The sequence below is a fragment of the Branchiostoma lanceolatum genome, chromosome 3 (genome assembly GCF_035083965.1).
Source record: "Branchiostoma lanceolatum isolate klBraLanc5 chromosome 3, klBraLanc5.hap2, whole genome shotgun sequence".
Classification (NCBI taxonomy): Eukaryota; Metazoa; Chordata; class Leptocardii; order Amphioxiformes; family Branchiostomatidae; genus Branchiostoma; species Branchiostoma lanceolatum.
This window is the reverse complement of record NC_089724.1, coordinates 22832810-22858591: the sequence shown is the minus strand read 5'-3', so window position 1 is coordinate 22858591 and position 25782 is coordinate 22832810. Positions and strand designations below refer to the sequence as shown.

Sequence of the window (25782 nt, the reverse complement as noted above, 5' to 3'; positions counted from 1 at the left end):
TCCTACAAGGCCATACAAATATAGCAAAGGTGAACGTGACACTATAATGGTCTATAATCATCCACGGAGCACCTCTCGGCGACCTGTTCAAAAGCGCCCCCTAACGACTAAAAATATTCCTGCAAAAACTGTGCGTAGCACATTGCATGAAGAAAAGTGTACTACTGCCTTGGTAGATGTTTAATATCTCGAAGCACTGTTCAGTCTCTTACTGCAGCTATCAAACAACAAAAAGGCAACACAAGAAAACATAACTTGTTTTTGATTTATTGGAATAAATAAACACTTAACATTAGTATCTGGCAAGAGTCAATAACACTGCCCTGATTTAAGAATTACAAAACAATACTCTAAAGCTCAAACATTACTTCTGCCAAAAAGCTAAGTATTACCAAAACCACCACACTCTCATGCAACATAAAAAGTTAAATAGTACCAAAAATAGAGCAAATGACATTTTCAAAACAACCATATTAAGACTATATCTACACCACTTTACATGAGATAAGTATAAAGATTCTCTGACTAATGTGACAATATACATATCAAATCAACAATATAGTACAGTTATTTTGACTATGCTATGGTACAAGACATACACATTTTACATAACGAGGATAGCTTTTTCTAGTTTTGGCACCCTTGGCTACATTTACAATTTACAAAGGTTGCATACACAACAAATCTTACCAGTCCTCACAAATGTGGAGAAGTCCTCTGCAATGTAACATTACTCTAGAATATACAAATATCTCACAAGACTGCACAGAGCACTGTTATCATGGCTTGTGACATCATAGTACTTCTGAGAAAAAGGCAGGTGCAATGACATGGCCCGTAGTTAAGATCCTAGGCCTGGAACAATAGCAGTAGAACTGTCTTTTGAGAAGTATGTCTTAGGTACTGATCGATCAAGTCAAAACAAGACTAAGTTTATGTTTTCAGAACTGTATTGAAAAGGGACTTGTCTATCCCTGGACAAACACACTTTCTCTCTCTCTTAGAGACCAGATAGTTGATGAAATACTTCTGCCTCACTTTGGCTGAGGACACAAAATGCCATCAAGTAAAGAAAGTCTTAGGGAGCTGTTCAAACTGCAGCAGTTATGCCTTATTCAATATATGATACAGTATCACTGACACCATGCAGCAGCGTGCATGGCCTACTAGCCAAGCCATTGACTGTTTCATGATCACCTCATACTTTTCATGCTACCTTACTATGACAGGTCATGTTGATCTCCCAGCTCAACTGTGAAGCCTAAATTCCTCATTCATGTATCAAGTATTGTGGAGACCAGCTCTGGTGCTGTAGGCACAGCCTAACATTTCAATACAGCACCTTTTATTGGTGCAATTCAGCTGTACCCATTACTCTTTACCCTATCCTCTGCTCTGTTGCAGAAATATCCTAGAGGTCAATGAGTATGCTATCAGTGCACTCACGAGAAGGCCAGGGTGGTAACACTACAGATAACAATCGTCATTACTGGTGCATTATAGCTGTATTTCAGGATATCCAGGAGTGTGGGTTCAAATATTGTGTGCCTTCTTTTGTACTACATATGACATAGCCTGTGCTTTCGTCAACTACATGTAGTTTTTCATTCTTGTGTTCTTATCAAAATACTGAAAGATTTACAGGTAAGTACAAGGCCCTCCTTCTGGAAAATACTGAAATATAGCTGTAAGATTTGCTATAATGACACATAGGTCAGCTGTTGCCATAGTAACACATCAAGGATACCAGCTGTTGTCATAGTAACACATCAAGGATACCAGCTGTTGTCATAGTAACACATCAAGGATGTCAGCTGTTGCTATAGTAACATCCATGTACAGTAATGGTTCAGGGATAGTCCTAGGAAAAGCTTTTTGTACAGACAAGAACACATTTTCTTCAGCCCACCACCAATGTATAAACTACACTTTTTACTATCAAGGCAACCCACAGTTTTCAGCAATGACTCAAGACGTCAAAGATCTGAAGAAGTTTTTTCTTTTTCATCTTTTAAGCAACTTTACTGGAACGTAGCTTTTACTCTCCTCAGCGCGTCGTGGAACTTGCGTGAGTTCTTCTCGCCCGACAGCTGGTGGTAGTTGGTCACGTGTTCAGACGCCAGCATCTGGAGGTCGTGACCCCGGAACTCCTGGATGCGTTGCCATAGCAACTGCTGCAGCTCATTGTCTGCCTCGAACTGGAAGCGGTGCTCCTTGAAGAGCCTGATCTGGTCAATCAGACGAGCGATCGATCTGGAAAGGTTCAATTTGTAAGTCGTTGGTGTTTGAAAGCATTGGTACTAATTGTGCTGCGAATTTGGTTTGTAAATTAAAAATCTGAAGTTAAGATGAGATGGAGTAAGTGACGATTCCTACATATCTGAAATGTCTGACTGTTACAAAATTTTATCCAGTTGCTTGAGTAATTATTTTTGGCGTATCTTACTACCTGGATGTCTAACTTTCATCAACGTATTCCTACATATCATTTATACACTCCTTCCTCATACTTTTCTTCATCTTCCTGGGAGCTTTGATTCCCACAATGGGGTTTGTTACTGACAGCTATGCCGGACCACCAAAGTTGAACATGTAATCCTGAAGCAGGCTTGCTAACCACCAGACACCCACCTGAGCTTGGCCCACTTGTACATGCCGTTGGCCATGGTGAAGGCGCCGATCTCCTGCTGCTGCACGTGCATGAGGAACAGGAGGGCGGGCGGGATGGTGGCACGGCCCCGGTGGTTCTCACCGTCCACAAGACAGCCACTGTCACTCTTCAGGATCACCTGGAACAAAGGCACAGCGTTAACAGTGTTAACATGTAAATGTAGGCCTGGTGAGGTTACTCTCAAACTCAACACTCCCATAAATCTACATAAAGCTCCTCCTACAATAAGATATGTTTGCTGATCTTTCAACAGTTCTGTGACAATTATAACAGATTCTTTCACTTTGCAGTTACACGTAGTTAAAACAGGCTCTAGCAACTTCTTGATTTGTTACTGGGATGGAGGTTTGTCACATTGCTAATTTGTCTGGAGGATCAGAATTTCTTTCATGGGGAGGTGGAAACCTGCGTAAACCAGTCTCTCACCTTGACAGCGTTCAGGTCCTCCATGATCTGCAGTACTTTGGACGGCAGGCTCCGCCAGGCCGGCAGCTGGCGCACAATCAGGTTGTCCAGAGCGTCCAGTATCGCGATGCTTGTGGCAAAGTTCCGCATGTCATAACAAGCCTGCGGAAGGGAATGGCAGTGAGACAATGTCTTCCTGAGCAGCACCATAAAACCTCTTGTGTCTCCAATCTTGAATTAAATGCAATGCACAATAACAACAACCTGAAAACTAAGTTTAAGGAAACTACAATAAAGTATCCGTATTTATGAGCCACCAGTATGTAAAGAGTATAACTTTGATAAATCAAAACTCCTACCGGGGTACATCTGACAGTTCAGCATCTTTGCTTTTTTAAGTTCATCAAGAAATGGCAGTCCTTGATTAGCCCTCAACTTAAGGTTGTGGCCTTGAAATGTTAAAATTTAGCTTGCCTTAGACTTACAAGGTAATGGCAAATAGTTAAATTAATCTCTCACCCTGTCTTGGTAATTACTAAACCACTGCTACAAGACCACAGAATAACCAACTCCCCACCTTAGCCACATGGATGAACTTGGTCAGCACAGCCAGCTGTGACTTGGCGCTGTTACAGCAGACGATCTCCGCGCCCACCCAGTGGCTCAGGTTCTGGGCATGCTCCAACAGCGTCAGCACGTAGTTGTCCTGCAAGTTGTCGGGGTGGAACAGACTCGGGCTGTCGGACTCCTGGGACGCTGCCATGATGCGTTGGGTACGCGGGGTGTTAGGACTGGTCAGGTTACCGCTGACTCCCACGCCGTGCGCCCGAGAGTTTAGGTAGTGGATGGGGTGGGCTTTGGAGAAAAGCTCCTGCAAGCATACAACATTTACATATGAGATCTCTGCATACATTGTACATGTACATATCTGAGTGGAGCTCTCTGTATTGAATAATAGAGGTAAATCAAATGAACATACCATTTTGGAATGTTGTCAGATAGCTTTCTTGCCCCTATCTGTACTAGTGACTGCCTCTACAAAGGGAGAACCTGGGAAATGTGACCATTCTCCCTTAGATGAGTTTTCCCATTGACACAAGCACTAAGAATTCTTTCTAGTGACCACCTCTTCACATTGACCAAATTTTATCAGTCCCCTGAGTGATCACCTCGGGCAGTTTTGACTGTATTTTGTGTTTCCTGGAACAATACTAGAAACTGGATGAAAAAAACATATTTCTAACCTGCTCCATCAGCGTGAGTTGCTCCGCCAGTGTGCGGGACGTGTACTCGCTCAGCGTGAACCCGTCCTTCTCCCGCGCCAGCGCCAGCTGGTACACGCTCTGGTCATCCCCCAGGTCGCGCCGGTTGTTCAGACACGAGATGACGTTTGCCCGTGCCAGCTTGGCCTGTCTACCCTGCATCTTCTTGGGCAGCGACAGGGAGATGCGGAATGAGTTGGTCTGGAAATAAAACATCTGCGTTAGTGACTGTATCGCATAAATACGCTTTTTGTACTGAGGGTTGGTTTTCACTAGCTATATGCAGATGGATATGAGCTAGTACATACCAATACTAAGATGTACCTGTACTCTTAAAAAAAATTCAGTGGGCTTAGTAAACAGGTTTGCAAACTGCTGTGCAGTCCCTTAGAAGTCCACCGATAGTAAATGACACCCTTCTCTTCATAAACATAAAGCAGAATGTATCAAGTTGGAAAAAGTGAATAAGTAACGCATCAAGTACACGTACCTTCAATACTTTTAATGATTTGTTTGTTTTTTTTCAAAAATTTAGATCGTTAGACAAATGAACACAATAAATCACATCTTTTCTAATATTTGTCCTAAGACTTGTAATGCTGATTTTCTGTGGTCAATCTTGCACCTGCACCAGAGTGTTGCATGTCTAAACCCCCCTACCTTCTTGAGTGCCTGGTGCTGCTCCATGATGATGCGATCGTTCACCATCTGGAAGAGTTCCCCCTCGTTCTCCTCCGGTGCCTCCTTCATGGTCCCGCTCAGCGCCATGTACCGGCCCTGCTGACACGCCTGCGTCAGCCGCAGCAGGCTCTCCCCCTGCGTGTCCAGTGGTATGATCTGGGATGGACGCAAATTTTAACTTAACTTGCAGTCACATTAGCATTTCTTCTATTGAAGGACAAAAGTAGGCCTGGATTCAAATGACTTTAACTAGTTTAAGTGTAAAAACCTCCACCACTTTGGTATACCTTCCTTGCAAATAACATGACACTGTACGTGACTGCTATCTGTTTGAAATTTTGGAAGCAAGTTGCAGTTTGTCAGGAAACTGCTAGAGTCAAAAATCTATCACTGCATCCTAATTCCAGGATCACATACAATTCTACATAAAAAGTTGTGGCCAGCTTGGCAACTTTTTAGCTTGTCACAACTTTTGAGTAATTCTTTTCCAACTTTTGAGTCATTCTATTCACAACCCAACTAGCACATAAACAACTAGGGGGCCCAACCCACACCACGTCTTCATTACACCACAAGCTATCTGCCACCAAAAAATCAAGACCATAGCACGTCCAGGTCAAGAGATACAAAAATGGAATTTCTGCTGCAGTACCAAGGTCACATACCAAGGGGCCCAAAATCGACCTTGAATTTCGGCTTCACAACACTTACCCACATACCAAATATCATCGTAATCCATCAAGAGGTTCTTGAGTTATGCTGACTACAGTAGTCCGGAAACACAAACAGACAGACAGACAAACAGACAGACACACAGACACACCCAAAACAATATCTCCATTTTTCATGGAGATAATAAAAGCTTCTAAACATAACCTCTCTGATGGAGGTAAGTTACCTTATTCCTGATGAAGGCCATCAGACGATCAGTCAGCTCGGCATCGTGCTTGAAGTCCAGCTCAAAGAAGCCCTCGACCCAGACCTGCATCAGGTCGATGGTGCGACAGTGCACGCGCACCTTGTTGTCCAGCTGGTCCACCGACACGCTGATGGCGCTGTGGAACTTCTCCGTGATGAAGGACAGAAGCTCGGAGGGGCAGGCAAAGTAACGGTACGTGTAGAAGAAATGGTGGATGAAACCTTCCATCAACGAATCCCTGAAAAAGTGAAACATTCACATCCTGAATCTCTGATGACTCGTGGTGCAAGTTGTGCTGTTGACCACCAGGATGCCAGACACTTTTTACAACCCTCATATATTACATGAACACTTAACCAGTATCTGCTCCATAGACATTGTGATCATTGATTATCTTCCTTTACAAACTTTTCATTTTGGGACCAAAACTGGAAAAAAAATGTACTTGGGTTCTGCACCATTTGTCCATGACAGTCCTGTCTAGTGCCATGCTTCAGCCCTATCCCTTCTGTAGACTCTTCTGCACCAACTTTCTATTGGTTACAGCGGAAATCAGGTAAAAAAGCCTGAAAAAGTGTCTGACCTAGCAAACAGGTAGGAGAAGAGTCCGACCGGAGTGCCGGCCTGCAGGGTTGTCCCCCGGGCGTACCCCCCTGCACCGTCCCCCTCCTTACACCACTGGAACATCAGCAGGGGGTTGACATCAGCAGGCTCCAGCTGCATGGGCTCTGCACAGGTGCTGAGGGAAAGGGACAGCAAGGTAAGTGATCAGATGTCTTTGCACATCCATCAGCAAATTTCAGCACCCTTTCTTCTGTTTATATTTCCAACAAACATTCCCTTCCTAACTCCTAAATTCTTATGGTCTTTTAAACATTCTGTCCAATTCATATTTAAGAATTTAAAGGGAAATGGCAAGGTTGTTAAAATAGAAAGAAATAAACCTTAAAGAAAGGAGTAGAGAGTAGAACATACCAAGTGGAGATGGAGCCTGGAAGTCGAAGAAAGATCGGGGAACATAAAAAGAAGATAACTCAGGAAAAATTGTAAAACAAAGAGAAAGAAAAACTGCAAAATACTAGTATGAAGCAAAGACAAATTTAAAGACAAATCATGAATTGAAAGTTCAAAAGTTGATTTCAGTAAGGCAGGCATCACTTTGTAATAAGTCTTCGAATATTTCTTGTTGCCGCATGGTATGCATAGATTGACAGGGTAGTGTAAGTGCTCATTTGTTCGTTCAGACCCTTGTAGTGCCGAGTCGCACACAGGGCAGTAAGTGCATATCTTTACAGCGAGGGGGTTTCTAGCCCATCCCATGTACATGTGTTGGTACCAACTTTTCCACAGTTACATGATTATGACACACTCTTGCTGATTTCTTACCTGGTGGCAAAGGAGTAGAGGAGGGAATGGTCCAGTCCCCACTGTTCTGCATACAGCATCTGTGGAGAGACACTTACACTTTAGGGCTGTCCAGTATAAAACTAATCATTGCAGAAACATAGATCATACAAAAGTGTTCAAATGTCAAGACAGTTCAATTATACAACCATCACTCTCTTGAGAAGTGGACTGCTTTTGTCACAAATAAGTAAATCAATGAAGATCTCACCTCTAGATGTTTCTTGGCAGACTCCAGGAACTCCAGCCTCTCAGACATCTCCAAGATCTGTTTGTTGAGTTTGGAGGCCATGGCCTTGTTTTCTCCTGCAACAAAAACATGGCGGGTCAAACCCTGGGGCTTTGGTGGACGTTTCACCTTCTCACATGACATTGGATATGTTCTCTAGTCACCACATGTGGCACGGTTTGAATTTCCACCAGCTGTTGTGCATGGATACACAATATTGCTGGTACTGGGTGGAATATGATTCGTATTCAAATTCACAGTTCCAATTGTACTTTCTTTTCAGATGACATTATGAAAAGAATACCATAAACATATTACAATTGTACATACATTGTGTATGCATTGAGAATAAGTAAGCGTTCATACTGATATCTTATTATTTCCCTTTTGTTGCTAGAAAAATGATGAATACACCAGAGCCAGGAAAAAAAGCAAAACCCAAAAGGAGAGTTCAGATATTAGTAAACATGTCTTCATGTTATTTTTTGCCAAATCAGAGTATACTCATGGAGCAGATCCAAGTATTTCTCCATGCAGATACTTTTTTTTAGAATGATCACACAGGTAACCTTTCCTCCCAGAAAACATGATAGTAAATTGTCACCACTCCACCCATCACCAGCCTATCTTAGCACTTCCACCACATATTTTGGCTACACCTCAAGAGAGGAGCCAAGAACTGTAAACTTTCAATCCACTAACCATGGCTCAGGGGCCACTCTGCATCTGGTGAGGGTTAAGTAATGTTTTGTTAAAGTCACAAAAAACCATGCCACACTTGAGCACAAACACATCAAAACCTGTAATGAGTACTAGAATTAAAACAAAAAAAGATGTCAGAAAATATTTATGGTAGTTTGGTAAGGTTTCCATTAAGTCAATATGTCAATGTTGTTAAGGAGTCAATGTAAGTTTTACATGGTTTAATACAAAGAAACCATGCTGTAGCAAAAGTTAAACATTTCAAAATGCCAGTTGTTATGATGTACATATGCATGCAGTTACAGAACCAGGATCAAATGCACTGTTATGTTAAGAACACTATTATTGAGAAATATCTTGAGAATGATCTGTTGGGTAGTTTATCAACCACCTATAAAAACTTACCTTTGCCTTTCCTGTCTGACTCTAGCAGCCGCCGCAGGAACTTCTGAGACTTGGACCTCTGCTTCTGCTCAAACATCAGCTGCTGCTCAACTTCCTACAGTAGACACACAAATGTAAGTCTCCAGTGTGAGGGTGCATGGAGCTGGGATGAGAACTGATACATCCCAGCTGTCTTTTGAAAAGGTGTGTAAGAGTGAGAATGTCTGCCAAGAAAACAAGTTACTGTTTAAGTATTATCACTGCCTAAAGAGGTCAAATAGAGAAGAAAGTCTGTAAGTTTATAGATGTATGACAGAGAGATACTCACTGTGATACTTTCTGTGACTTCCTACAGTGCAAACAGCAGGAGAAAGTGTCAAGTGCAGCAAGAGGAGAGTGAGAGTAAGAGTACAGTTCAAAGAGCCTGACGAAACACATTCTCTTTCACCATCCTAGGTGTTAGTCATTGTACATATTGACAAGAAGACAGAAGAAAAGGGGTGAGCAATGTGTAACAATTGTCCTTTAAAGGGTTTGCAAACCACAGCCCTCCTTATACAGTAATAATTTATGTCTTTTGGCACTACTGCAATGAATCCCTACAAATGTTTTTACTTCAAATTCTCACAGCATTGCCTAGCCGTACAACAGCGAGCAAACTTCTTACCGCAATCTTTGCTTCTATGCTCTGTTTCTTCTCCTCGTCCATGGCGCCCAGCTGCCGGGTGTAGTCCTGTAGAACGGGGTCCAGCTCCAGGTTCTCCGCCCCCAGGTACACCACGCTGCTGGCGGGGCTGCCGTGGCTGCGCGACCGCGAACTGGACGACACCAGGGCTGAGGGGAAAGGGAATAAGAGATTAGCACGCCTGTAATTATCAAAGAGTTTATTTCAGCGATGTGCATAAATCTTGTCTTAGAAAAGGGTACAATAAACAAAATGAATTTCATACATATATATGTGGATTCTGTGGCAAGTTGAATACCTGTATATGGGTTTCTAAAACGGTGCCCCATAAGTATGGAATTTAATTCTCAAAGTTCAACAAACCAATATCCCAGGCAGGCAGGCAGTCTGAGTGTAATGGTCATTGTCACTTTCTTGTGGCCTTTGGTAGTTGATTCCTAGATTAGTTTCTAGTAAAACATTTCACTTTCTACAAAATGTATGTGGGCTCGCTAGTGCATAAGTAGCACATACATTGCAAAAAGGTTATGTAATTTAATTTCAAAGAAAACAGACAACAGACGGAGAAGCCTCACCAGAGTTGGGGACAAAGCTGCTGGCATACTCATTAGAGTACTGACTGTTGGGCATGGACGGAGCACTGCTGTTCAGAGATGAGCTGCTGTTCCTCCGTGTCATGGTGCTGTCCAGAAGCTGCCGAATCTTGGTCCTGTCGTTGCTCTGGGACTTCAACCGTGTTTTTGGCGAGTGCTTCCCACTAGTTGAGCTAGAGTCAGAGTCGTACTCCCTGCCGTGTCGCCGCAGCCATGACTGCTGCAGGCGCTGGAACTTACTCCCTTCCTTACTCCCCAAGTCCTCTCCGCCCGACCCTGTCAGCTCCTGACTGTCTCCCTCAGAGGTCGTGTCCTGACTTCGTACCCGTACGAGTTTGGGTTTCACGGCCTGGCTAGATCCAAGGTTGCCTGGCAGCATACCTGTGTCCATGTCCATTTCAGGGTCGGAATGTTCCTCTGCACTGTGCACTTGTACCACGTTCTTCGGCACAACCGGTTGCCTCTGTGTTTTGTCCTGTTTTGCTGAGCTGGACGAAGACGTTGAGCTCGCAGTTGAGAACAAGCTGTCCCCTCGAAGCTTCCGGCTACTCCTACCCTCCACAGGAAAGACAGGTCCAGTCACACGATCCTCTTCCTCCTCCCTGATTGGATGGTGGCGACCCATGAACATGTGGAGAAGGTCAATGTCCTGGTTTGCGAGGAAGTTGTCCTCTCCCTCCGATCCTGGCTCGTCAATGCTCAGGACTCTAGCGGTCTCCGGGGCTGGTTTGGGCGAGGTCACTTTGGCTCTGTAAGGTAAGCAGAAGATGTCAAGGACTACACACAAAAATATTGTGTTCACTTAACACCCGTCATGTTACATGAGACTCATACTTCTATCTAACGTTATTTATGGTATGATTTAGAAAACAATAACTTAAGGCTCTAAGACCTAAGTTGCCAGTGTGTAATTTGTAATGAAAGAAGCTCTGTTACATTGTAAAAGTTTTGACTCGTATTTACGACAAAGCCAGAATTAACCTGTTTTTTCTTTGTTGGGAGAAATATTGTAATCTAATAAAACTACAAAACAACTCACTTCAGTCTCTTCTCAGGCATGCGACCGTTGATGGCTTCAAACAGCTTCTCCAGCAGCTCCTCCTCCCAGTACAGGTCGCAGTATTTCTCTGTTACTGCATCACTAAACGTCCCCCACCGCAGGTTCGCCAAGGACATGATGTAATCAGCTGAGAGAGAGAAGGGGTTATCATTGAATACTGTAAATGCATTCAAGCTCACAGTGGTTTATTGTTCATGCTTTTTGCAGTTATCTCTTGACTGAAAACTTAAAACCACCTTAAAAATGCTTGTTTTGTCTTCTGCCCGCCTACCACCTTGGCTCAACTGCAAACTAAAAATCACCACCAAGACCCCATTACACCATGAAATTAAATCACCTAAAACTTAAATATACATGTAAAGCAGACCCTACAAAGAGTTTGAAACTTCAAAATGAAAAAAATTATTATATCAATAATAACCATTAAGTAAGCATTATTTACCCATGGCTCTGTCTTCCACCCCATTCTCCAAGTACCCATCAAATGCGAACTCCTCCCTGATCAGCTGTGTGACTTTGCCGAGCGTTCCGTTGACTTCCTCTGGTGTGGGCGTGGTGTCCAGCTGTGTCATGTCCTCCGTACTGGACTTACTCAGCTGTACGCCGCTGTCTCGGGACACGTAGGACAGCGGAGGTGACGGGCTGACCCCCTGTGATGACAACAATTCCAAGGACTTGTCCAAGTGCTTCCGTGATTTGGATTTCGTTGGCTTTTTAGAGTCAGATTTCTTTCTAGCAGGACTTTTGGCGTGTTCGTTTTCCATTGGAATGATTGACTCGATACTCTTGCTGGTGTTTAAGTCTGGTTTTCTGGCAGGCTTTGACAAGTCCTGATCACTCTTGCTGAGGACAATCTCATTCTGTCCTAAGGTTAGCCCAGACTTGTGCTTTGTCCTGGGAGGAGGCTTTGGTGCCTTACTGTCTTTGTTGCTCTCACTGCCACTGTGCTTAGCTGCTCTTCTGTTGTCTGCAGTAGGGTTTGGAGATTTTCTTTCCTCAGATATTTCTCTCCATGTCTTTTTTGGGACAGTTTCAGATGATTCCTTGTTGGCCCCACGCTCAGCTTCATAGGAGCTAGAAGAAGTGGGTGACACAAGATTGTCTGGCAATGCCTGTGTGAATTGCACATTTGGGGTGCTGCCCTCTCCCCCTGCTGACATTGCCCCCATGACCCCTGCATGGGTGTGAGGCGGGGTAATCTGTATGGCCGGCATGTTCACTGGCACCAGCTGGAAGAAACCAGTCTGTGGGTCTTGTTGAAGCTGCATTGGGACCGAGATGTTGGGGTACATCCCACTGATGGGGATGTTGGGGATGAGGAAAGGCTGGTTGGCCGAGAGGGAAGGCATCTGCGACTGGCTGCCAGGTACAGCTGCTGCTGCAGTCGGGGGCTGCACCTGATGAGTCGAGTTCTGTGTTGGCTGAACCATCTGCTGAGGCACTCCACTGTGGAAACCTGGGCCGGACACCCCCGAATGTGACGGGACTGCATTCGTGTTAGAAGTGGCAAGACTGGCAGGCACTGCAGCACCAAGACTATCAGCCCCTCCGTCTGTGTGGCTCTGCCTGGGGCCTTGCACCTGGCCCTTCACCTCGGCCACGGGAGGCATCTTGGCTATGGCAACTTCAGGGTTAGCAGCTTGTTTCTCAGGTTTAGCTGTACTGTTGTTTCCCTCTGGTCTCTGTTCTGTTGCAGCAGGACTGTCTGTCTTTTCTGAGTCCGAAGTCTTCCTCATCTCCTCCTCTAAGTCTTTCTCTAAGTCATTTGCCAGCGTGGGAGGAGGGCGGTTCTTTAAGGAAAGCAACAAATCTTTTCGCACAGCCTTGACTATCTTCTTTGTGGATATTTTCTTGGGAGGAGATCCAGTCTGAGGGTTCTGCAGACCAGCGATAGTCTTTTCCTGTCTGTCCTTCAAGCTGGTTAAGACAATGGGAGTGAAATGTGTTGCTGAGGATGTGAACGCAGAAGGGAGGGAAGGAGATGACTCTTTTGTGGACGGACTGCTCGACATTTCCCCACCAGATGCCTGGTCCAGGCTCCCTGTTTTTGGACGGATGTTTGAGATACTCCTAAATGCAGATTCTGGTCCAACCATGAGTTTTGGAGAGTCAGAGGTTGCCTTGTCCCCCTCTTCTATTGACTGCTTTTGCTCTGTGTCAGAAAATCCACTTGAACTTGCAGGTTCCATTTTGGTTTCTGTTGAGGACGCATCTGCAGCAATCAGCTGACCAGCATCCCTGGAGGGGCGGATATTTCCTGCCAAGTCTAGCCTGCCCTGGTCCGCAGCTTTAGAGCCATCAGATTTAGGCGAGTTTCTGGATCTTGCTGGTCGGCGGATGATGCGTAACGTCTTCAACAGATAAGGATTGGCCTCGAACAAGTCCTTCACGCCAAACACCTTTGGTTCTGTTACCTGCATGGTGCAAAACAAATCAGTTCTACAGTTTTCTACAGGCCTTTTTATTCCATGTGACTGCCTCTAAAATTCATTCCTTGAAACAATGTTATGATGTGCAAATGATGTTGTACTAGTTTGAAGCATTCCCTGTTGCTAGTTAGAGATCATGTCATAGCTGCTTTTGGAAGGCAGAATGGGTTAAAGCTAAAATCTTTAAATTCCAAAGATTTTCATGGTACCGGTAATTGATAATGTTTTGAAGACATATTGCAGATGTAGACATACACAGACCCTAAACATAAAGCAAACTGCATGCAATGTAAGCTGAGATACAGAAAACCCAATAAAAAGCTATGTGCTGACCTGTCTGAGTTTGTGTGGAGGTTTCTGGATCTGGTCCAGCAGCTGGTCCCAGCCGGTCGGCTCCTTGGGCTGCTCAGCAATGGGGCGGAAGGAAGCCTGGGGGGAACACAGCAACACTTGTTTTAGTCAAAAACAACAAAACTCTTCTGACTTTCTTTTCCTTCTTATGCCACACCAATATTATTGCAGGTTTCAGACTTTTTAATGATGCTAAATAGAAGTCATAGTAACTTAGAAATAGAGTCTGAGGGCTGGACAGTTTCAGGGAGTCAATACACATGTACATATAGAATACAACACGGGGTATTCCGTATCACCCGAGGTACCAGCCCGACCGCGATCCGACCCGCGGGAGGGCTGGGACCGAGGGTGATGCGGAATACAACGTGTTGTATTTTATTTATGTCATACCTTGGTCATACCCACCCGAGAAAACATACATTTCAATGCGGAATGCGCCAGAAGTTGAGGGAGTTTTGTGTCTTCGAACAAGAAACTGAAGCAACATTGATTCCAATCTCCGAATCCGGTATTCGAATTTCCGACGGCCGCACAACCGGCGCGCTCGAAATGCGTTCGAAATATTCTTTGGAAGCCTGTGTGATAACACTCCCGAACCCTATGTGATCCGGATAGTTATCACACGGTCCGGAACACCCGTATCAGGCCCAGGCATGACATAAAGTGTAGTAAGGTGCAGGTTTTCCTCCCAGCCTTCTGTTTTAAAGTCCTTACTTTAAAATATCCGAGAACCAAGGAAACAAATTGGTGTTGTTTTATGCCATGCTTCAGAAACAGTTTGTAAAAGGAAATTAAAGTTCTTAAGTATCAAGGCTTTTACATTTCCTATACACCTAAATTTGCAGACACTTACTGGTTTGAGCACTGACTTGGGATCAGTCATATCAATGGCTGCCACCACGCTGGCTCTGAACTGTTCTTTTCTTTCTTCTGCCTCTTCCTTTAGGCACTGCTGAACGAGCTTCTATCAGAGGAGAAAAAAATGGACCTTTAACCATCTCAACGAGTAGTTTAAGGTACATGCACTACTAGGCTGAAATAGCAGGAATTTACAGCTTTAGATAGCATGTGAGTACCATCTGTCAGTTCTGAGGGGAACTGAACTGCATCTAAAGGTCTTCAAGAGCACTCTAACATTTCCTCATTAGATTGGGGAAACTACTGGGAGTAGTAGCGATCAATAACAAAATTCATTTTCTAATCAAAATGCTGAGGATTAAAATGTCAAATTCAATTAAGTATGAATGAATAGAAGTATGTACCCAAAGCTCTAACATACATTGGACTCTATAGATGTGTCTATTCGTGTGGAACCACCTATACCACCCAGTCTGAACTCAAACTCCAGGAATTTGCAGCCGATATATACATAGTAACAAGTTTCTTACTAGGCTACAAAAATATACTTCATAGGCTTTTTTAAGCCATGTCCAAATGAGTTGATTTTCAAAAAATCACAATTCAAAATCATTTTTTTTCTTCATGTTTGCCTATGCACAGCAGACTCACATTATTTTCGTTGAAAACCTCAGCCCTCATTGCTTCTCTGACCAGTCTCTCACAGGTCAGTCTGGATGACACGTCACTTCGCTGGTCATAAGAGGTACAGATCTGGAACAAATAGGAATCATTGAATTTCTGGAACAGATTCTTGAACTTAGATGAAAAATTATATTTCTAAAAGCAATGTTTTTTGTCCCTCAAAGTAGAGTTTATAGGATAGGTCCTACTAATACATTCCAAAACACATGCTTATTTACAGAACAAGTATTGCATTTCAAACTAGTTCCTCATGATCATCAAGAACAAGTCAGTACTATGGACATGACCAACAATTCAGTACCATGGACATGTCCAACAATTCAGTACCATGGACATGTCCAACAATTCAGTACCATGGACATGTCCAACAATTCAGTACCATGGACATGTCCAACAATTCAGTACCATGGACATGGCCAACAATTCAGTACCATGGACATGACCATGTGCTGTAGTGGCTAAAATCTTAAGCAATGTAATTTTGATGGTCACACATATATTGAGGTCAAGATAAAAAGAACCGATTTTGTGTTTTGCTTTTTTCAACAACAGTTGGAATTTTGTGTGCCAGTCATACCTGCAACACTTCTCTGATGGATGGCCTGTCCCTCGGCTTGTCCTGTGTCATGGACACTAACAACCCCTCCAATTGGTCAGACAAAGCAGGTTCCTGATTGGCTGGTAGACCCCAGTCGGCAGCAGACCACAAACTGGCTGCTACTCCAAAAACACAGGCCTGGGAAGGAGCAAGGATTGTAATTTTGAACCTAGTTTAATCTAGTTTCCACCCAACTAGCCCTTTTGGGTCCTTGTAGGAAAAAATCAAGAAATTTTTCATCATTGTGCCTGCTTTACATCTTAGATCTGATAGAAAAAACCCACATGTACTACAGTGACAGGTAAGGCTGGTTGAGTGTAAGCAAGTATGGTAGTCAAATTCTTAATTCTTTTACCTGCAAGATTCAAATTCCCGAATGGAGTGCTACAAAAAGTATCAATACAACAACCAACACCAACTAATTCAATGTATAGACCTGCTTTGCTCATTTTGAAACATACATGTACTTCCAAGGGAATGGCAAAATATGACATGGGAATTCAGCAAGAGTATACCCTTAATTTTGTTACCTGCAAGATTCAAATTTCCAATTGGTCCCGGGTCGCAATGGATGGGATTGTTCAGAGCCATATAAAGCTGAGTGTGCATCAATCAAACTTGCCATACCTGTTCTGTAGGTGGGCTTCCCTTCTGCATCTCAGGAGCCAGGTACAGGGTCTCCATCTCCCCTGCACAGGTACAAACATGATATCTCATCAGGGAAAGTCATAACAAAGGTCGTGTTTCAACATGATGTGACAACATGTGACTATAGTATCCCTCTAGATCTGTAGGTCTATAACACAATCAGCCTTTATAATGTGTTTCAGAACTCTCGCTTTACCAGAATTTCAACCCAATACATTGTACTAGCAATCCAAATGTGGGGATCCAATCCACTGCAGTACTAGAACGGTTCTTGCCAGAATTTGTTGCTTTCTTCTTCAGAGGCCCCGAACAAAAACCAGTATTCTCTTAAGACATTACTTACCGGTAAGAGATGCTCTGCTGATTAACATAGACTTCTGGAAGTCGCAAAAGCTAATCAAAGTCAATCTTACCACGAAAACCATAACTTGAAGCCCTGGCTCTACAAGAATAAAGTCCAACAACACTTCCCACCTACAGCAGACTTACCAAATGGGCTCTGTTACCTACTGAAATGTTATTAGCCCCTTAAGGGACCATAACATGACCTTTAGGCTAAAACAATTCAAATGTTTGGACTCATCCACAAGAAGAGAATATGGTAAAATAATAAGATATAAACAAAAGGGGATCTTATCTTCATTAAATTTTATACACATCTTTAATTTGAAATAACTATAACAAAAATAATCATCGTACAGAGTTTCCAACACAAGTGTGCTTGGCTGCAGACGGAGTAGTTTACATGAAATTTGAAAGTTTGAATCACTTTCCAATTAGATATTAACATCAAGGTATTTAAGTATATCATCCATGATGGTAAATTTCTAGGGACATTTTCAATTCCTTGCAGGGAGATTTTTATATCATTGCTATCTGAATGTGTAGCTCATAACAACAAAGAGCATGCGGTTTGTTTTTACTCATTTCTGAGCTTGATGGGAAAGTTGAATATAAGTGCATGTGAGAACCAGATGAATGTTCTGAACTGGCAGAAGGAACCAGGGAAAATGTCAGCTTGTCTCATTTTGTCAGCCTCCCCATCAAGTACGTTCTACATACAGGGGTAGAGTTAATCAACCATGCGTGGAGTTTAATCCTTAATTACTACAGCGGAAGCTGCTAATTGTCAAGAGACATCACTGAGAAGGTCCTTGAGGAGCAAGATGAAAAGGGAACATGGCGGTCACCTTGGAAGATGGATAGAATTCCGTATATAAGATGGCAGTGACCTTAGAATGATTGTCAGTCACTGATGAGATAAAGTCCTCACAAGAAACACTCCTTAAAGTTCATTAAGGGTTCCCATTTCTTATCTCTTTGACAGTCTTTTTCCCATTAAAATTCCCACCCAAAGAATCACTTTCAAGCATCTTCACAAATTCATCAAAAGACAAACTTATCAGGTATTCTAGACATGCCGTCCATTTGTTTGTATATTGCTATTTTAGGCACTCGGACTATGGCTTCAACCACATGGAGCTTTGGTGAAATTTCCAACATTACCAGCTGACATAAATCATTTAACCTAACAGTTCCATATGTGCATCCAATGAGTGCAACAACATACAGTAAAGTATAACACACAATACATTTCAGAGCATTTTCATTTCATCCATTGCCTCTCATTTGACATTTCAATTAGCAGCAATTGTAGATCAATGATGAAATTAATTGAGACAGATACAAACAACTATCAATTATTCATATACCCCTTCTTATTTGACTAAAGAAAACATTACTTGTGGCTTGGGCCTTTGTTGTTATGCTGTGTGAAGTTGGCATGAAAAATTATCAAAGGCTACAAGGTCATGTTGTACAAAGATCTACTTTACTCAGTTTACTCTACTTTACCCCTGTCACAAGAAACTCACCTTCTCCCTGCTGAAATGCTATTTTCCCAGACTCCTCCACTGCTATAGTGTCCAAACTGAGGTAAGAAGCTACAACAAATAAGAGAGAAAACTTATCACGAAACTTCACATTTCAATCTTACATACATACATGTATCTGTCATTACAAGGATATGGCCAGAAATCCCTCAGGGTGAAAGGATGCCTACTACAGGTCAGAAATCGTTCAAACTGTTTGAAGGCTGAACAATCCCCACTCTCCATTCCATATTCCCCAGAGCAACACTTAATGGCTCTATCATGGGTTTGGATTTCTGAGAAAACTGGAGGGAGGAAGTCGTGACACAGAAAGAGATTAAATGCAGTGACCCTTTTCTTCAGGGCGACTTGGATTATAAACCAGGGAGGCAGTAAGTTGAGTTTCAGCATTACACAAAGAGGGAGCCAGCGTAACATGAGAGATTAAAGAGCACAGGGTCAAACAATTAAAGTCTGGAATGAGGCAAACATTGGAATGACCTTCAAGTTGGAAATCCTGATCATGCTCTAGTAACCACGGTTTTACATGTACAGTGTATAGCAAGATGTGGACTGCACTCAAAGCTCAAATGTCAAACCTTCACAAAGGAAGCAGCCCAAAGAAAAGAGGATTTACTTAAGAGTATACTATGGTTCCCAGTACAATATCTGCAACAATATGGAGAAAAAATGAGACTTGAATCCATAAGCACAGGCTTATCAGTCTCATGCTCCACTGACTGTGCTTACCACGCTTGTGCAAAAGGAGATGTGCAGCATACAGATAAAGTACTGATCCATAAACAAACTCCAGGACCTGAATCTTGATCAAAATCTTTCCCAAAATTTACTTAGTGTTCTTATCATGTTGTTTCAGGCCAATACCTAACCAGAAAACAAATCTCATTCAGAGTTTCATGCTAACAAACAAACAGGTAATGACCAGAATGTGGTGCTTACGGAATGTGGTGCTGTCTTTCTCCAGGCTGATCATGGCTTCCCGACACAGAGCCCAGACCTCCCGCTCCTGCAGACAGCTCCCCACCCGCGTCAGGATAGACTGCAGACTGAGACACTGGCAAAGGACAAAAACATTCAACTTAGTGGTTTCCTCGGGTACAAATCTCTGTAAAGGTATAGATTCTCCCAACACATTCAACAGGATGCTGTCTTTGTGAACATTTTCTTACCAAGATCCATGAGAATAACCATTTCTGAATTTATCCAAAATTTTGAGGTACCAGTAGCTACATTCTAGAGTTTCCCTAAGTTCTAACTCAACATTTATATTCTACACGTGTCTTATTACTTATTTGACTCATACCTTCCTGGTACTGTCAGCAGCAATCACCTCCTCCAGTGAACGGCTTCTCCCCCGCAGTTTCTTATCCATCACCTGCGCAAAGGCCGATGACCTCAGCACAGAAGAGTCTCCAGAATCCTTTGCACTTTCTTGCAGTGCATCTGCTGAGTTTTGTCTCGTTAATGAGTTAGCACTCCAAGCTCCACCGGTGTCTCCCATAGAGGTCTGTGACAAAATGCTGTTCAAACTTTGGCTGGAAGTTTTGGTGTCCATTTCCCTCTCCTTGCCTGAGTTTTCTAATCTGCCCATACGGTATCTCTCTAGTAATGCACTAACAGTCCCAGGTCTTATCTCTGAGACACCTTCACCTGATGGTCTTCCATGTGCGTCTTGATCTTCTGACTGCCCTGTCTTTGTTCTAGAAAGAACTTCTGGTCTCCGTAGCAATGGCTTTTCCTCGGATGTATTTGAACTCATTGTGGTAAACTTATTGGTCAGCAACATGTAGGAGTTTTTTGTTACAGGATGGAAGCTACCCTGGTTGTTCAGGGTTGCCGTTGGTGAGGTCACTACAGAAGTCGTGACACTCACAGATGTTCCTGTAGTAACAGACACAGTAGCTGCCTGTGGCAAAGGGTTTCTGTTAGAATCATGGTGTCTGATCTGTTGGGAATCATTGTCATTGGTTCTTTCCTTGGGATTTGTCTGATTTCTGTTTTGTGCAGAAAGGTTTAAACCATCTGGAAAGAACACAATGCCCTGGTTGGCTTTAAAAGAAGGCGAGTACATCTTCTTCGGACTGGGCCCTCCTGACGACAGCCCCACCTTCCCAGGGCTCTTCAAAGGAGAGCCGGTCAGGATTTTTGTGGGACTCTTGTCGGGAGACGAGTGAGGGGTGCATGTTTTACTGCTGCCTGTGGAGGAGGGGCTGGTGGTGGTGTCCTGGCTGGGCCGCGTGTCGTCGATGCTGTCAGGACTGTACAGACTGCGAGGGCGGGGACGCCGCACCTGGTTACTGTGGTTGGGGTGCCGCGCCGCGTGCTGCTGCATTTGTGCTGCGTAATCTGCCGAGAGGAGAATGGCATGATTAAGAAAAGCCACATTTCTTACACACGATTCATAATCACAGGATATCACTATTTGTAGTCACATACCCACTACCACTGAAAGTAATCATTGAAAAATCTTCAGTAGTGAATATCTAATCCTTTTGCATTCTAAAATCCAAAGTAGTTGAGATAAAATCTAAAACAAATTTTTTATATTGCAAATATAAGTCACAGTGAAAACTACAGAGTGACACTGTACATGTTTGTCTACAATTTTTCTGAAACTCTTTGATAGCATAGTGCTCACAATGTACTTACCAATATCATTGAGTGACTCAATAGACAGGATTCTGCGTCCCTTTGATGAGATACTCCGACAAACTTTCTGCGACGAAACCCCCTGCAGTTTTCCGTCACACATGTCAATCACCTGCTCGAGGGAGGATCGGCCGGTCGGGTTCTCGTATGTCATCCGCGTGACAAGCTCGCGAAACCCGGGGCTGATGACAGGCTCTACCTCCGGCTCAATGACGAAATGTGCAGCTGCCCAAAGTGTGGCTCCCAGGGAGTACAGGTGAGCCTGGAACAAGAGAGAAAAAGATTGAAACTCGCCATACATTTTGGTACTCATTAGGCCATATTGATTTGATTATATGGATGACATCTGCGCACCCATTAAGTTTTGTTCGTTTCCCAAAAAAAAATATTTGACCACACTGTAAATCATACAAAGCAGCTGCAAAATTATCAAATATATATACCATAAAATGCAAAAAAAGATTGGAAAACGGTGCTAATGTCATAGAATGATAAAATCAATTCAAAAAGCAAAGAAGATTTGAGCAGACTCTAATGCCATAATGCAATTGCATGGCAAAGAAGATCAATAGCCCAGCTTGGTGCTGAGAAACAGTCTACTCCAGATTCCAGCCTCCTACCAACAGTATATGCCTCTCAAGTCTGATTATTATCTCACTTTATTGGAGATTCAATTTGACATGGCCAGCAGAGCAAGCAGACACTTCTGATATTCACTTTAATTGCTTTTTGGAATTCATATCCTTCAGGGACAACTTACAACACAAATAAATGTGTATATAATGCACAGAAGGGGCAGTATCAAATATACTATATAGCATTTGTGACAAATGTGTTGAAGAGGATTGCATGTTTTTATTTTTTATATCATACTAAAACCAAAACATTAGAACTAGGGAGAGGTCAGACCTTACTTTTGAAAGGCACATGATATACACTGTGACTAAAAATCCACTACTGAGTATTGCGCCTTCCTTTCTGCCACCCTTAAATTTGTGACCTATTATGTCACCTCCATTAGGTCCCTTCCCATCCTATTATGCAGCAGAGTTTTTACCACACTGGTTCCTAAAAGCATGATTTTATTGGCAAGGTGACCTTCACAAAATCATGCAGAGAGGTTAGCTGAACCCTGGACCTGACAACAGCGTACACAAGCCGCCTGTCTCGTACATTCTATATTCCCCTGCAAAGAGACTGTGCTCAGCTATTGGAATGTGCATTGATGCCATTTCCTTCATACCCTGTAAAACGTCAGAGCGGAATGCTGTCAGCAATTTCATTGAAAACTTTACTTACAAGAATCTTCACTTAGATAACACAGCACCAACAGCTCAATTCTGTGTTTTAGCAGTTTAGAGTAGCAAGCAAGCAAGCACCATTTTTCTTCAAAAAATAAAATGTAAATGCAAAATTATATGTAATATCCTTTTCCAGGATAGCTGAGATGTGCTAATCTGGAAGCAGAAATGCTGGTAAGATGGCTACATACATTCATCAGGTCATTTGTTATGTATGACACACCATACAGTACAACAAAGACAAGCATATAATTATAGGGATTTTCTTTGCAAATAAAGTCCTAACACCAGCACTGAGCACACTGGAATGTTACTGTAAGAAGTGATCAGCAAGCCTGAGCTCTAACTTTAGTAAGCCAGAAAATTGCAGGTTTCCAAAGTCTGTGATTTCACTTGTTGCTTGCAAATAGCTGGGTCCAGGTGGATATTTCACATAGTTACTGAAACACCCCTAATTTGTCAAGCTTTTTAAAGATACATTCACTAGTCACTGACAATCTTCTGCAGAGTCTTGAAATCATGTACTCACCTTCACAAGTTCTAAGGATCTGTAACACTAACTAGTAAGACCCTATTGCACACAGTATTTGTCTGCTCTTTTGGGTACAGATGCATGTCTACCTGGCAACCTGTGTTATCGGGGTCACCATAATTAGAGACTACTTAGAAGGCCTAATTAGGTCACTTTCATTAGCTTAACAGGTGGGGTAGGGGCATGCCAATGTATTTCATGTAGCAACACTTGCAGTTTTTGTGGTTGACTGCTTTAAATGTAGGGCAGGTTATTCTAACATACAGTACATGTAATCTCTAAATAAGTAAAAAAAAGGGGGGACAAATTAAGACGGTGAAGAGTCCGTATCTGTCATCGTTATTCTCACTGCATATCAAAAAATGCCTTCAGTCTTCTTTGCACTTAGTTTCCAGGTTGTCCTCCTTCTCATACTGTAGCAGCAAACGCCGGAGAGAAAAAAAAAATATTTTCGAAGTAGCTCAAATCAGATGTGGAATGTCAAAAAGCACTTTTTAAACAGTGGTGAGTTAAGAAATCATTAGGCCACAGCAAGTAATTTTTATGGATGACATCAGCGCGCTCATTAATTTTCGCCTGATTTCGAAATAAAAAACAAGAAATTTCATTGCCCTCTGACAGTGGTCAACATGCCAAAAATTGGCAAATATGTCGTAAACGTTGACAGTCTAAGGTGCTTCATTGCATATGAATACCCAGTGTAGTTCCTGCCCATGATGGTATAATAACAAGCTGTTTTCTGCATTTGTTCCAGCAAGGTGCTTCATCGCATATGAATTCCCAGTGTAGTTGCTTCAGATGATGGTACAACAAGTTCTTTTCTGCATTTGTTGTAGTGAGTCTATTGAGATGTATACACATCTACAAGGACATGTTTACATTGAATCAAGGAGGTTTTATATTATATATGAAACCTCATTGGTTGAATACAGGAATAAAAGACCTGTTGGTCATGATATCATATTTCGTCGCCTCAATTCTTGTTTAACAAGACTTATGAAATCTATATGTGAAAATATAGGAATCTTGTTTTTTTTGGCCCGCCTTTTTTTTTCCCGCCCAATCTCATTAATTTTGGAGTCTGCGGAGGATGTCATCCATAAAATTTACTTGCTGTGGCCTTACTGATTACTAAAAAAGCAATTTTTTTGGCATAAGGGTGTCAAAATACACATTTCAAAGAAGGGAAATACCATTTTACCAAGGAGGTTGATTTTACCAAGTCTAATGTTTGTATGAAATTTCACCAGATAAAGACCCACACTGCATTTGCACAGGCAGTGCAAATAAACTGTTTTAATTTGTGACCAATGAATTTGGCAGGCTTGAAAGTTTCATTAAGTTTTACACTAACAAAGCCCAATATGTTACTACTTCCAAACTAAAGAGAAGCAATCCAATGCATACAAATAAATCTCAGACTCCAAAAGCAAAATCCCACCTGTTCATTTGTTTTGAGCAAAATTCATAGCTCCCAATAGCTGATATTTCTGAACAAACATTGACAAATTCCACTGACTGGTCACCTAGGTTATGAAATGAGCACCTCACCCACAAAGCACTATGGGTGTGTACACTGTATACAAATACATGTATAGCAATTCAACAAAGGCAAGTAACAAACAACCGACAATCAAAGCTTAGTCAGCTTTCTCCATCTGTAGACCTATAAGTATAAAACTTAAAAAGATAATTTGACATAAGTCTGTGGATATTTGATCATTAAAATGGATTATGTTTCTAATTGATGAGACCTAAATCTTACCACCTCAAGTTTCTGTCATGCTGCATCCTGGGACTATGCAATTTCTTTCATGTAGTTTAAAGGCCTTCAGGGGGTATTAGGCTAATTTACACCTGCATGTTTATATACCTGCCTAACGAGAAGGAATTCTTTTCTTCAACATCACACCTCATAAACACCAAGTCTCTGTGGATACCTGTGATTTACTCCTTAAGTCTGATCTTAGTCTCTACTCAGCCGTGTCAAATCCTCACCAACAACTGCAGTAATTTGGAGGGAAAGGGAAATCATTAGGGAGACACACCCATGCCAGTCACGTATCCCACTCTCTCCTGGAGTTTTAGAATTTCCATTTCATTGCTCGAAGTTGGCATGAACTTTTCTGAAGACTTGACTCGAGGAGAAGGCCAGGAAAGACCATGTTTGGTAGATCCACTACATCAGAATAAATACTTTCTGATGAAACTATTCCGCTCCAATGTTGATCAATGAAAATTTGATATCAGATGCTGCTAGATCAACTGCTATATACAGATTTGGAAAAAGGTGTACCTAATGTAAATAATGAAGTCAACTACAAAACGTAATTCATCAGAGGTGTGGAAAAACTTCTGATATGGTAATGTACTACAACAAGAATAGTAACATGTAGACATTGGGAGGTGCACTAACTTTTGGAACCGCTCTAACTTTCCTAAGCTCTATTAGGCTCTCACTTCTTGTGTCTACGCCAATGTTACAATTTATCATCTCTGCTATACATTTTTATTAATACTATTGATCTTCTTTGCCATACAATTGCATTATGGCACTAGAGTCTGCTCAGTTATGTATTCATTCATACATTATTCAAACCAATCATAAGGGGAGGGGGGCTATCAATGGTTGCTGATGGAAATGTTTCTAATATCAGTATGTATAACAGAGGTTGATCTACAAGAACAAAAAGAAGACATCCAACCAAATTTTTGTATAACCCTCACAATACACACAATAACATTCAGGTAAAACTTGCATTGTGCTTTGGTTTAAGGTCACCATATAGGGCAGCAGAATGTGCACAGTCCAGTAATCAACACACTCTACCAGGTTCTAACT

The 25782-nt window shown here is 42.3% G+C and overlaps 1 protein-coding gene across 3 annotated transcripts in view; it reads right to left on the bottom strand.

Moving 5' to 3' along the window:
* Positions 1-251: 251 nt before the first annotated feature.
* The window catches only part of LOC136431073 (kinase non-catalytic C-lobe domain-containing protein 1-like), a 68801-nt gene continuing 43270 nt past the window's right edge, over positions 252-25782 (bottom strand). For 2 of the 3 annotated variants that reach the window (XM_066422283.1, XM_066422285.1), the window contains 25 exons: positions 21108-21369; positions 19762-20804; positions 19398-19512; positions 18441-18509; positions 16546-16607; positions 15898-16056; positions 15288-15389; positions 14632-14742; positions 13758-13853; positions 11438-13409; positions 10975-11122; positions 9918-10684; positions 9325-9491; positions 8679-8772; positions 8274-8297; positions 7554-7648; positions 7325-7383; positions 6522-6677; positions 5918-6176; positions 4999-5175; positions 4321-4539; positions 3654-3947; positions 3098-3238; positions 2632-2789; positions 252-2253 (listed from right to left, as the gene is read on the bottom strand). In XM_066422283.1, coding sequence (XP_066278380.1) covers positions 2022-2253; positions 2632-2789; positions 3098-3238; positions 3654-3947; positions 4321-4539; positions 4999-5175; positions 5918-6176; positions 6522-6677; positions 7325-7383; positions 7554-7648; positions 8274-8297; positions 8679-8772; positions 9325-9491; positions 9918-10684; positions 10975-11122; positions 11438-13409; positions 13758-13853; positions 14632-14742; positions 15288-15389; positions 15898-16056; positions 16546-16607; positions 18441-18509; positions 19398-19512; positions 19762-20804; positions 21108-21369 — 6981 coding nt within the window. In that variant the 3' untranslated portion in view covers positions 252-2021. The remainder of the gene's footprint in view (positions 2254-2631; positions 2790-3097; positions 3239-3653; positions 3948-4320; positions 4540-4998; positions 5176-5917; positions 6177-6521; positions 6678-7324; positions 7384-7553; positions 7649-8273; positions 8298-8678; positions 8773-9324; positions 9492-9917; positions 10685-10974; positions 11123-11437; positions 13410-13757; positions 13854-14631; positions 14743-15287; positions 15390-15897; positions 16057-16545; positions 16608-18440; positions 18510-19397; positions 19513-19761; positions 20805-21107; positions 21370-25782) is intronic. The other variant, XM_066422284.1, reaches the window with a different exon arrangement.